The sequence below is a fragment of the Telmatherina bonti genome, assembly GCF_933228915.1.
Source record: "Telmatherina bonti genome assembly, chromosome: 8".
Lineage (NCBI taxonomy): Eukaryota > Metazoa > Chordata > Actinopteri > Atheriniformes > Telmatherinidae > Telmatherina > Telmatherina bonti.
This window is the reverse complement of record NC_136626.1, coordinates 19,656,928-19,670,773: the sequence shown is the minus strand read 5'-3', so window position 1 is coordinate 19,670,773 and position 13,846 is coordinate 19,656,928. Positions and strand designations below refer to the sequence as shown.

The window sequence follows — 13,846 nt, the reverse complement described above, 5'->3', positions numbered from 1 at the left end:
TTCATCCCCTATTTTGCATTCAAAATATAAACTCCCAGCTTCCATCATGCTGCACTTTAGAGATGAAAATGTTATTTGATCATAAATGTAATAGAAACTATCTGCATTACTTCCAGTTTTGAGGCATCTTGTCTTCTGAGGGAATACATCACGTGACTGTCAATGGAACTGTTAATGACTCTTTTTCGCCACTAGATGTAACCGTATGATGCTTAAATCTGGCCAAAAGACACAACATAGCATATATAAAATATACTCCTATGTATATGTTACTAAACTTCAGAATGATATCTTTATTGTTGTTTCACAGATGCCACAGTCATCAGACATACCCTCATTGGTGGCCAATTATATTTGCCTTTACAATGATAATTATCCATTTTTATGATTTTAGTTGAAAACTTTAGCAGAGCAGGATGTTTATCATTTGTTTTCTAATTCAGCGGCTGATAATATGCAAGAATTGACACATTTTATCTCAGAGGTAAATCGAGGCCACTTCAATAGATAGCATCAGTGAGTAGCACCACATCTGGACACTGAGAAACAATACACTTCCAGGAGTGTGTTCACTAACTCAGCTATTTGATATCAAGTTAAAAATGGAGCTTTTTGGTTTGAGTAGAGTTGCTTCTTGATTGAAAGTGCTACATTTCTGGGGATTTTACTGACTGGTGACTTGAAGAAATCACTGCTTCAATAAATGGTTCAAGACATAATGGCATGCAAAACCCCAACTCAGTGTTCATTTCACGGTGTAAAATCTGGCTGTAACTGGTTTGAGAAGGAAAACGGGTTGTGTGTGTTATCTCTGTAATCTCTCTCGTGTCTTTTAATAGCTCAAAACCAAAAGACTGTCCAGACTAACCCACATGTGCGAGCTGCTTGCTATTGGTCTGTGGCAACTTAAATCAATAAATTTCAAGCAGCTGCTTTTAGTGGAGTCACATGCGAGCTGCCCTCTGAACTTGACATCTTTTGTCTCCAGATGAGTGTATCCCTGACTGGAGATGCAGATGGAGAGTGCAGACGGTCCTCTACAGATCTATGTGTGTGGGGGGGGACCATACACGGACAGTTAAAATAAACAACCTCTGTTTATCGTGAGGACTTTTTCCCAAACATGACAGCATTGTGGTGATAGTGTTGTTATTCAGAATCAAATAATTCTGCAGCCATATCTACAAAGGTAAACATTAAAACCTCTACAGTGGAAATACTCATGCTGGTGTCATCAGGAAATTTTCTTCCATTCTGGAGACTAATCTGATGAAGACATACTCACCATAAAAGGCTCTGATGGAGCTGAGGGGGAAGAAACTGAAAAGAGCTAAATGATGAAGTCTTCCAGGAACACTGAAGCACACAGTTAAAAGATCTGACTGCCTTTTCAAACACCTTCACCACCACTTCCTCCAACTCTGTAACACCAGACTGCACTTGCCAAATTCCATTAAGTTCCACAAGGTTGCATGGCGGCAGCTAAATGAACAAATCAGCCAATTCAAACTGATTTGAGACCGAGCAAGGCTGCATAAACTGAGCAGAGCCTCCTCAGAGATGTAAAGTCGTTACACACTCAGAAGAGCTTTATTGATAATTTGGTCATTAAGATGCCAAATAGGTAATTTCATTCATCATCTACGCCCACGCTGAATGTGCTCTTCCCACTCTGAAGGCCTAATTGAATAGAGCATTGGCTCTGATGCTGAACCAACCAGTACACTGCTGGTACACCAGGATAGTTGAGATGAAAGAAAGAAAGCCACAGAAACTTGTACTGCAAACAGATTTTAATGGATTTACCGATAACATTGATAAGCAGATAAAAACTTAATGAGAATTCTGGCCTGGGAGAAAACTTATCGGCTAAAATACTTACTTCAAGAACACATATGAAGCTCTGGAAGCATTACTCGAAGAAACAGTCCTTTAACGAGCGGCACTTATGATAATATTCACCTTACAGCAGGCACCCTTTGTGCACACCACATTCTTCCACATTGTTCTTAAGCTAATTAGTTCCACATATTTTTTCAGTCCTCACACCTGAAAAAGCATAAAGTTCTGGTCCAACACTGCTGACTTGCTGCTTTTCTTTGTGTAGGATCAGATTTGTTTAAGGCTTCTGACTTCTGATCAGCATGCTCAGCAAGTTTTTTTTTTTTTTGACTAAACATTTTTACATTTGGATATTATTATTTATTTTCACTAAAACCGTTGATGGACATTTTCAGAGCAAGGCTGCAAATGATATATAGTATTATCCTACATTTTTCCCTTCCAGGAGACTTCAGGGGGAAAAAAATAGGAAAAATAAAGAAGCTTCAACACAAACAAACATAAAAAAAAGCAAGACTGTAAGATAAATAAAAATAAGATTACGAATGATGCTGTACTGTAGGCATTAAAAAGATTCTCATGTTTGAAAAAAAAAAAAAAAAGGTGTAAACCTTTCACAGGCAGTATGATTTGTACTTTAGTGAAAACAAAATGTTCTCACTGAACTGAGGTACCACAAGGTAATCGTCAGTGGTTCAGGGCTTCAGGTGCTTCCTCATAATAACTTCAGCCACGATGACGCCCTGCAGACATTTCAATTCTTCTTCGGATGCTATTAAAGATAACAGGAAAAGAACAGAAATAACCAGTGAGATCAATACGAGGTGCATCCAGGAAGCTGCAGACAGACATGAGGGTAAAAGTTAAACTTGCATTTAACTGGATCAGAAAAAGGAAGCATGTTCACATGTAGTCATCTTGTCTTGATAAACCGAGGGATGCCATGCAGCAGGAAAAAACCTGCTGATAACAGCAAAGCCAGTACTTAGTAACCATTATAAACCCACCTTCACTTTAGAGAGAGCTGAATGATTAATAGCCAAGTTTGTGATTCAAAACTAACCCTGAGATAAGAACACTTGACCTGCCGTCGTGTCCAATTAAAAACTCGGCCTGTTAGAAGTGGCTTTTTCCGAGACCACAGACAGTCATTAGAGATGTTTGTCTCCATTTAGTTTCCATTTGCTACAGATGGGCAGCAGAAGGGATACAGCAACGTTATCTGAATGCTAAGAAGGGAAGGCAAGGCTGCTGTGCAGGACATGGCTGAATGAGGTGGTATGAGGGGTTTTATGAAATTTAAATTCCCCCTGATGAGAGTGCTGCCAGTAGGTGGGAATGAGTGATCGATCATCCACAACAGGCACACTGAGGCTGAGTTCAAACACTTTTAATGAGACAAAATCTCAACCAACAAGGAAAAGTAGACTTTAAATCAACTGTAAGATGCTAATATTATCATTAAAATGTTTCTTTTTTTCTCCTTTGCGACTCATATTTAAATACATAAAATCTTCCATTTAAAACCTTTTGAATATGATCAAGTCTAATTATGTGTTTGATGAAACTTCATCCCCGGCAGAGACAACAGCAGAGGTGTAAAGAAGCTCAGCTGTTCAGGGAGGTGAGGTAATAAAAATACAGATGTCCAAACAAGACCTGCCAGTTCTCGGTGTAACGGTGTGCGGCACTGTGCGGGGGGGTTACGAGAGGAGGGCAACGAACCTCAAAGTGGAATCTGCTGTAGATTCTGCGAGCCATCTGTTGGCCTCACATGCAGAAAAACGACAAAGCTATTAAATTTATGCATGCATTTTTACCTGGGAGTGTGGGTGTGTTACACTCTGTTTTTAAAGTTTAACTGGGGTTCACAATAATGACTTACCAGGAGAGATTTCACACAGACAGGGATTTACTGAGCAAGTGAAAATGCCAGAATATTGCCTACACACTGCAGCATAGATACAAGACATGATGAATCTGCTCATGTAGCAGAGAGAGACATGGGGAGAGGTATGTCCTGGGTCAGCAACCCCCTCCTGGCATGGCTCTCTGTAAACATCCCCAACATATACCCACTTCCACAGCTCTTCATTTTCCTCCTCACCACAAGGTGTAAGCTGAAAGCAAAGCAACCCGGCTTAAAAGATAAAGGAGTGGTTGCCAAATGGATCTGGTTCATTGAATGATCATCTACATATAATTTATGATAGTATGTTTGTGAGACCTTGTATTAAGAGCTTAAAGTTATTTATCATAGTTTGGATTCTCAATTATAAACAAATGGATGTGGATTTTGGAGGTCTATGTGCAGTCACATGGCGGTGTGAAGCCATTTATACTGACATTCCTGAAATCACCTTCACCTTTAAACTTAAGCTGAAAAAGTTAATAATTAGCAGCTGGACGTGCTTCAAAAGGATTTGGGCTCGATGTGCGACCTGCTTGCATCAAAGCCGCTTTAGCTGTAGATCGTTGGCTAAATTTACTATCTGTGCTCCTCCTGAACAGACTGATAACAAACTGACACTTCTTGGCTCTCTAATCTTGCGTCATACTTACAGCAGCATTTAGCGCCTGGTCCAGATCTTCGATGATGTCCGCCTCATCCTCCACTCCAACAGAGAGGCGGATCAGTGTGTCACTTATCCCCAGAGCCGCCCTCTCTTTCTCTGGTACTGAAGCATGGGTCATAATCGCCCTAAATTATGATGGAGGACACGGATACTTACAACTGAGTTATGTACAGAAAAACATCCTGAGATTTGGAGATCAGAGCATTTGTGGCAGAGATAAAAGGTCTCATTTAAAATCAGTTTGTAGGGGTCTGATAAGGATTTTCTCTTGATCTCTGCTGCCCCCTTGTGGAGCTTCATGTTGAACTGCAGCCTAGTGTTGTGGCTTTCTTAATAGAAGTGCTGCAATAAAAAAATAAATAAATAAAAAAAAAGGGTTGTTTGGTAATACTTACGGATGTTCAGCTAAACTTTCATAACCCCCCAGACTCTCTGCTACTGCAAACATCTGAAATAAGACAACAACAAGGTAAAGCAAGGCAAGGTAGATGAAGCAAAACATCAACCAAATCAAAAACTACAAAGCTACTGCAATGATATTTACTCGCATTTGCTGTTTGGATCATTTCCACAAATGACTGGAAACATGTCCTTTATGGTTTTAATGTGACAACATGTGCTTCTGCTGTATGAATGTGAAACTACAATGACAAGTGATCAGAAGAAATGAGAAGCCAAACTAATAAATAATATTCTTCTGATTACTTTAAGATTGCTGAGGAAGACAGTGGCGTGCTCAAGTTTCCCTTTAATGTAGAAGGTGATCATCCCTGGACATCCAGTGCATTGTTTCTTCATCACCTCATACTGTGGGTGAGAGGGCAAGCCTGCACAGAGAGGAAAAACATGAAAAACTGGTCAATTAAAGTCTGTAATCCGAAGCACAGCAAAGAAGAGGTGTTCAACTTAGATGAACAGTGGTTCACACACTGTTCATCTAAGTTACTTCAAAAAAGTTCATGTACACACCTGAACACATGCTTTTGTTCAGTTAAAGCAAAACAATTATGATTGGGTATTTATTTTAAGAAGAAATTATCTGTTTTTCCATATAAGAGTGACTTTAAAAATAAACAATTTACATAAACCTCTGATTTTATAATTGGTGCAACTCTGATACTGACTCCAAGTTAAGTCTGTTGTGGCACACATGAACTGTTCAGTGTGGATTCTTGTACATTTGTGTTGGATTAAGGTCAGGATTTTGATTGGTAAAACAGTTTGTGTGCTTAAGATCTCCATCTTCCTGCATGGTCCCCTAACTGCTGACATTCAGTCCAGACAGATGTCTTCATAATTTCCATTAGATTTCATGTAACTCAGAATTAGAATAAATGATCACAGATACGTTGATACAGGACAATAACACGTCTTCTAATACCAGGCTCGACAAAGGGAATGAGGTTTTTATGACTGAAGTGTTTCCTCCTTTCTTTAATCACAAGGCTTCCAACCAGAAAGGTATATATTCAGTCTCATCAGTCGACTAAATGGCTTTTCCCAGTTCTTCCCCAAGCATGTGCTTTGAAAAAGATCCCTGTTTTTTGTATAAAACAAGGTGTACACAGACCTGAATTTCATCCCACTGATTTACTGTTAATATTGATTGTCCTCAAACTTTTTTCCGCTTATTGATGAATAAAAAAAAACCAAAACTAAATAATGATTTTTCTTAACATGTAGCTTTCCATTAATCCAGTTTTTGTCACTTAAACAGGCGCACATGGCAAGGATGGTACACTCAGACACACCTACAACTGCCGATCACTTCAGCCAGATTATTTCAATGTAGGCAGAGTAGCAGCACCACAAAAAAAACTTTGAGCTGCATCCAAATTGGCACCCTATCCATCAGGGTGGGGTGCTTTTTAGAGGGAGCAAGTTGTACAGCTTGTAGCAGCATGTAATACATGGAATGTAAAAATACTTTCAAATAGTTGTGTGAGTCATCTCAGGATGATGTCAGGATCTCTGCTGATAGTGCACCAATCCCATCTTCCAATCTCCTACTCTTGTATTTCACACAGTTGTGAACTTGACCCCAAGATCATTAGACTTCATTCAAACGAATCTTTGAGATTCACTACCTCAGATGTTAGATGTTTATCCGAGCCAGGTGTCTCCTCGTACGCCACTGTCTGTTTGAATGCCAAACTCTGTCTACTTTTTGTTTTGGCTCTAGCTTTTTGCAGATGATGAGACATGCATGAAGCCTTATTTTAGACACATAAATGCAGAACTTTGGGTTACATAAATTGCTGTTTGGAGGCAGAATATCAACTGATAGACGGCAGCGTGCCATTCCCTTCAGTCACATGACTATTTGACCAAGATAATTAAACCTGAGGCAGAAACTCACTCTCAGCCAAGAGAGCAATCCATCCCTTTCTCTCCCTTTACTGGCATAAAATTCCAGGTATACTTGAGGGAAGAGTGCTGATTTATCTATTTTGTTTGATTAGACACATCGTACTGTGTATGAAAAGAAGAAAGGTTTGTTTATTCTGTTGGATAGGGTCAATTAGATGACTCATTGTGGGATTCTTCCATACAGCAAATGCTTGTTTGTACAAAACACTTCTACGTTTCCCTACTGAAGGGATGAGAAAAATGTCTCAGCTGAAATGTGGTATGGGAATGAGTGGTGACATGCTTTATATCAAAGTCTCACCTGGGAAGATGACTCGTTCCACTCTGGGATCAGCCTCCAGGAATTTAGCGGCAGCCATGGCGTTTTTAAAGTGCCGCTCCATACGGAGGTGAAGCGTCTTCAGTCCACGGTTGCACAGGAAGCAGTCAAAGGGAGATGGAACACCGCCCAGCGCTGAACAGAGGCAAGATCATGTGCACAAAAAAACAAAACAAAACAAAAACACAAAGAGGTTACAAACAAAGGCTGGCAAAATCCAGATCAGGCAAACAGTGGAAAGAACAATTAAACTGAGAAGGTTTAAACTGGTCCAGAAATGTAGCCTCAGGAGCATGTGTTGGTTGTTTACTGAATGAATGTAGGTCAGGTTCAAATAGCCAATTCACCAAAAACTATGAGAGGTAGAGGTAGACAAAGACTTAAAAAACAGACAACACATAGACTGTTAATCGTTAAATAAAACTTAATTGCAAACACTTGTGTGTTTTTTCATTTGCTTTAATCTGTCAATAATAAACAACAGTACAATCAGATGACCCGTTGTTGACACAGCTTAATCATTTCCTCACCATTTTGCAGAAACTTCAGTCGCTCATACAGATCGTCCCTGTTGATTGAAACCAGACCCATCACCACATCACTGTGTCCTGCCACACACACAACAGGGATGAAGAACAATCATTAAGCTTTTTCTTGAGATTTCAATATTTTCAGCCACTGTTGCCAGCAAAACCAGTTGTTCTCATGGTGACTGCTGACAGCTGGTCCACTAGTTGCAACTCAAGCAAAATGGCATATTTGTGCATGTAAAGTCTAAATGGTTGAGATAGCTTTAGAACATGTTGTATAATATCTAAACTATACAGGCGGTACCTTTAGGGTGTCCAAAGTCGGTCCTCGAGGGCCGCTGTCGTGCAGGTTTGCCATTTATCCCCGTTCCAAAACACCTGGCTTTCATTACAGCCAGTGAAGTTCTGCACAATGACATATTCATTTGAGTCAGGTGTGTTGGAGCAGGGATACATTGAAAACCTGCAGGATTCTGGCCCTTAAGGACCAGAGCTGGACACCCCTGCCTTAGGATAGACATATTTTTATGCAAATTGTTATTCTTTGAATTCAGATCTATGATTTATCCTCGTAATTATGCAGGAAATTCATTGCAGCTTTGATAACTGAACCCTCAGTTACAGATGTTATTGCAATGTAATTGTTTGTAAGTACTTAGATATTAAATTAAATATAATAACAGAAATAAAAAGTTGCATTCTAAGCAATCATAGCTGGGTTTCATCCGCACCAAATGCAAGAGTTAAGACGCTGCTTTTATGCTACTTTAATAGCTATTTTTAAATACTAAATGTAATACTCAACAGCACATTACCTTCAAGTTTAAATGCAACATAAATATCATTGTCTGGTTTTTACTCTTCTTATGTTCGATTTTTACAGTATTTAATAAAGACTTGTAATTAAGCCAATCTTGTAAGTTTATTGAGATGAAAATGAAAGTGAATAAAATAAGGAAAAAATGTTTACATCCTACCATTCATGTATTTGGTGGCGGAATACATGCAGATATCAGCTCCCAAAGCCAAGGGGCGCTAAAGCATCCAAGACAAGCATGAGAGTTAATCATTGAGGTAGTCTTTTCTGCATTAACTGGTATTTGATTGCAAGAAACCATGAGAGTGCTGTGTCACAGCCAAAAGAGTGCGAAACACACATCTGTCAGTCTTACCTGGAAATAAGCGGACATGAAGGTGTTGTCCACGACCACCACGATGTCTTTGTTGTGCTCATGCACCAACTCAGAGCAGACCCTGATGTCGACAACCTTCATTGTGGGATTGGTTGGCGTTTCGATCCACACCAGCTATATGCAAAAAGACAGGAGTTGTTTCATTTCACAAGTGGGAGGAGGTGTTGGTCAAACATGTCAGGAATACACACTCACATTTAAATGCTGTGTGTGTTTAAAATGAAGAAGAATAAACAGTCATTGCGCAAGAAAACTGACTTAGGAAGACTGCTTTGAGTTATCACAAAAGACAGATGCATGCATGGAGTCCATCACTATTATTTATTTCTCCTTACTTTAGTATTGGGTTTCAGAGCGGCTTTTAGCAGCTCTGGCTTTGTGCAGTCAGCAAAAGAAATGTCCAAACCAAAGCCAGCTGCAACTCTTTGGAAGTAGCGGTTTGTGCCTTAGGAAAATGAGAGGGAAACTCAGTCGATGCTGTTTAACCTGCCTGCAATGTGCTTCAACATTACACCTAAAAATCCATAAAATCCTAAAGCTGCTTGAGTTACGTAGAGTCTCACCTCCATACACGTCATCCATGCACACGATCCCATCGCCTGCTTTGAGCATATGGGTGATGGTCACCGTGGCAGCCAAGCCTGAAGCGAGGGCGATGCCTGTAGGCGGGCAAAGCGCAAAAATGTTGCAACTTGTCAGAGGAATCTAAACTAAAATTCTCAGCAGTTTTTGATACAGCAGCCATCATGATAGTGTGGGGAGTTTTTTTTGTTCTCATATGAAGATGAACATCTATTTCAGGCGTACTTACAATACTTTGCTCCATCCAGGGAAGCCACAGCCTTCTCAAGGCAGTTTCTAGTTGGGTTTCCACTTCGACTGTATTCAAAACCCTGAATGAAAACAGCATTTTTAATCATTGAAATTCGCATAAGAAAAGAAAAGAAAACATTTCTGTATATTAAAATAACTGTGTAAGACTGATTGTCATTAAAGTTGCCAAAAAATAGTGAAAAGCAGTTACTACAGCCCGACTTTTTTAATAGAACCATCAGTAAATGCAATGAAGTGTATTGATTCCAGACAGTGTTAAGCTTATTCCTTAATAAAGTCTTTATATACACAAACCTGTTTAGAAAAACAGGATGAAGTTGCATAGATTGGCCGCACCCAGAACTTTAGCCCTGCAATGGTGAACTAAGGAAGTTGTTACATGAGCTGCAGTGACAATTATGTTTTTGGGCAGTTCTTGTTTAAATCAACGCAGCAAAGTAACAAGTTTGTATGCTCAACAACAGAAATTGTAAATGAATGTAATTTCTTATTGGTATGTTTCTAAAATCTGCTAGATTTTCTTTTTTATTACATGTATCAGCAAAACAAATGCCTGCTCATTGTGTTGCCTTTAAGAAGACTTGTACCTTATATGTCTTTGCAATGAAGATACGTGGAATTGACCGTGTGAAAAATGGCCACATGTAACAGCAAGTTAGCCTGGAAATACTACATATGTCTACAAGATACGAGGATCTGCTTATATCTCCTCCCCTCAACCTATAAGGCTTTGTTTGCTTTGTACAAATCATTTACAAATTCAAAGAAAAGAGCTGAAGCACTTGAGAAAATGTGTTAGAAAAACCATAAAACTGTTAATAATAAATCACTCAAGTAAAAGACAAAGATGGCAAGATTGAGTTTGACGGGTTTACTAGGTTTACTTTGTGGATGTTTAACATCTGCAGAACCACCAGCCACTTTCTTCATGATAAAATAACATTTCCTAAGTTCTCCTAATAAATTGTAAGCTAAAACACAACACAACAGGAGTACTCCTGGTTAAAAAAGAAAGTATAATTAGTTAGGAGATATGCTTGCAAAATAACTTAGTTAAACTTGGTTCATTTTCAGATGTTCATGCCACAACCTCCAGATCTGTCAAACTGGGAAAGTTGACAGGAAAACTGTAAATGTTAACTGAACAATTAATTTTAATTGGCATTTTCTGTCTGTGTGCCAGTAACCTGTAATCTGTAAACCAGAATCTGACTAACTGAACACGTAATCATTGACAGGAACAGGCGGCATGTACAGAAATGTTCTATCTTTACAACAAGAAGAAAATGATAGTGAGGAGAAAACTGAGACAAGCTGGTTACAGTCTGAAGTTTCAGACGCGGCTTCTGTGTCATTTCCACTGTGAACAGAAAGTTCAAATAAAATAAAGACAGACACTGAGTCTTTAAACTGGTTAACTTATGAGTTTTACACCAGTTGGACTGAGCTGTATATTTAAACTTGTTGTGTTTTACATAGCTAATCACACACTTATGTGCTTTTGCATATTTCTGGGTATACACATATAGCCAGTTCAGTTCTTATCTTTTGAAATTAATTAAAACATTTTTAATCAGTGTAATATATGGTTATCTACATGATCTGAACTGGAGTATGATTATATAAAAATGTTTACATTAGATTGTTGGTGTTTTTAATCAAGAAAATGAATTAAAGTCCCAATTATTAATTTTCTTTTAAACTGGAAAAGCTCAGTCTATTATGTTGATAATCATTTGTGAATGTCACAGCAATGTAACTATTTCATAGCAGAACTTTCGACTTTGGGACATGAACTAAATCTAGTTTTCAGTCGATTTTCTCTGCTGTCCATCATTATTGGCTTGTTCCCTAAAGTAAAATAATATTATGAGCAAGCAGTTCATTTCTCGATTTATTACATGAAACTAAAACAAACGTGTACACGATGGAGGCTTACATTTTGCTATCAGCATATTTTACTTTCTCTTAAATAGATTAAATCTCAAATTGATGCCTCACGTTACAATACAGGTTTAAAGCACGTGTATGTTACCGGCTCTTCTTCCCCTCCCCAGCCCCCCGCTTTAAATAACTATGTCACATCAGACTACTTACAGCATGGTTTCCTGGTGATTGCTGTTTGAAGGTTGTAGATAGAGAAATCGGCGGCACTACAGCCATAGATGTCCATTGCTCCGGCTCTTGGCCGACGTGTATGGCCTCTGTAGCAAAAGATTTGAAAGCCGTGCGAAAGCCGGCAAAAACGTCATTCTGCTCAGTTTGTTTGTCCGATTGAGCCATGGCTGAACGAACACCGACGTATCCAGACCGGAGTATAGTCAGGATGAGTACGCATTACTGCTAAATGGTAAGGGGAAATACCATTTACAGTGGCTGTTCGGCAACCTCGTGCCTCTCGACCAACCAGAGCTCATCAACATGAAGCCGCCAGTGCTGATTGGCTACTGTGTGAAGGGCGTCCTGCCCATGTTACGACAGCACGCTGTTTGCGTTCCTATGTCCGACTGTAATGATGCAACGTCTCTTGTTGTTTCAGTAAGGGAGGGGACACTCTTTCAGTACACATAAACTCAAAAACACACATATTTCAATAAGTAAGGTTTTACTTTGAAAAACATAGCCAAAAATTATTTAAAGCCACTACGAGCAAATAAAATGGCAAATACTGCAAAGTTTGAGGTTAGTTATCGTTATGTAGACTATGAAAGAAAATAGAAAGAAAGAAAGACAGAAAATAGAAATAAATAAATAAATAAATAAAAACTTTAAGCATAGCAACTATTTAGTCGTGACAGTTGTATACATTAATTTTCACATGACAAAGCCAAGAAGTCTGGATGTGCTTCCCTTCTTGAACCACAGGGGGAGGAAGTGTTCTGCAATATTTAGACTATCAAAGATAATCAGAAGTCTGATTGTCTGAAACATATTTTTAAAATGCTGGATTGCTCCTACAAGTTAGTCATAATGCAAAAAAGCCAAAGTATCATAAAAGGGTCATAGATTTACAACTCCTAAATTACTCCTCACAAGGGGGACAATCCTCATCAAGAATTCAACAAATAAAATTCTTCCCTCAAAAACCATATTTATCTTTGCCAGTCTACCAGTAAATGTTATACTCTTGATACTACTGTACTTTTTAAATCAAATCTTAAATTTAGATAAATTTCATGAACTGCAAATAAAGTCAGTAAATGTGACATACTCAAAAATCACACTTAGTTTTAGTCGCAAGGATTATTTAAGGTATGATGATAATAATAATAATACCAATACTACTAATGCTGCTACTACTACTACTACTACTACTACTACTACTACTGCTAATAATAATAATAATAATAATAATAACAATAAAAACATTTCCATGCTGTATTGTTCACAACAAAGGAAAGAACATAACTTTATCAAACCACACACTGGGTGTGTATTTTGATGAAGTTTTATGTTAGAGAAACTGCTTTGTGCAGTTTTACTAAAAATCACTTTAGTTTCTGACTTAGTTCCAGATGATAAGACCAACCCAAGCCACTAGGATGGAAACTAAGTGTGAGTGCTCTGTCTACGTAAAGGCTGCAGAGGAGTTAACACTATTTCAGATGCACAAAATAGAGGCTTCCTTCACTCTAAGCACGACTGACAAGACAAAGGAAAACAATGTAACCTTGCTGGGATAAATGTCTAAAAAACCCCACATTTATTTGTTCATTAGAAGCCACCCATACATGAAACATGCGGCATGCTTATGGTTTCCAATTTACCAAATAGCTGTTTAACTAGTGAATATAGAGAGTAGAGTATCCAAAAGTAAAATATCTTAAAAAAAAAAAAAAAAATCCAAGATACAAGTGGTGATTCTTATCAGTCCCAAGACCTAATCTCTTTTTTTCTTCCTCTATTTCTTAGATATCCTGAAAAATAAATGAAAATTCTTCCATTACTTTTAGTTTTGTTGCTGACAGACAGACAGACATAAAAGCATTACATCGGCCTTGGCGGAGGTAGTAAACGTTTCACATGAGTACGGGTTAATTTAGTTTTTTATTTTACAAATCAACATGATTTCCAGGTAGTGACCGTTGGTTGTAACCGCTCGTAAATTCTCGCGATAGTACGTGCCGGAAGACATCGGTCGAGAATTTTGTACGAAGTGAGCTGGAGCCGCTTGTTGGGTGC

The 13,846-nt window shown here is 38.5% G+C and overlaps 1 protein-coding gene across 2 annotated transcripts; it reads right to left on the bottom strand.

The window, feature by feature from the left end:
- Positions 1-1,852: 1,852 nt before the first annotated feature.
- cth (cystathionase (cystathionine gamma-lyase)) lies at positions 1,853-11,974 on the bottom strand. Of its 2 annotated transcripts, none has more exons than XM_079244974.1 (12): positions 11,762-11,974; positions 9,642-9,723; positions 9,394-9,489; positions 9,166-9,275; positions 8,810-8,944; positions 8,615-8,672; positions 7,638-7,715; positions 7,090-7,242; positions 5,124-5,245; positions 4,814-4,866; positions 4,405-4,543; positions 1,853-2,614 (listed from the first exon to the last, which is right to left on the bottom strand). In XM_079244974.1, exons 1-12 carry the CDS (start codon positions 11,945-11,947, stop codon positions 2,597-2,599), a joined length of 1,230 nt encoding a protein of 409 aa, XP_079101100.1. In that variant the 5' UTR covers positions 11,948-11,974; the 3' UTR covers positions 1,853-2,596. The 2 variants fall into 2 exon arrangements, with proteins under 2 accessions (XP_079101100.1, XP_079101099.1); XM_079244973.1 differs by lacking the exon at positions 1,853-2,614 and adding an exon at positions 2,716-2,802.
- Between the last annotated feature and the right edge of the window lie 1,872 nt (positions 11,975-13,846).

What these genes read in the sequence shown, in the direction of transcription:
- cth (XM_079244973.1), bottom strand. Translation starts at nt 11,947, where the DNA reads ATGGCTCAATCGGACAAACAAACTGAGCAGAATGACGTTTTTGCCGGC. An exon ending in CCTGGATGGAGCAAAGTATT is followed by an intron (nt 9,490 to 9,641) that starts GTAAGTACGCCT and finishes GCCCGCCTACAG; the next exon opens with GCATCGCCCTCGCTTCAGGC. An exon ending in GAAAGTTTAGCTGAACATCC is followed by an intron (nt 4,544 to 4,813) that starts GTAAGTATTACC and finishes ATCATAATTTAG; the next exon opens with GGCGATTATGACCCATGCTT.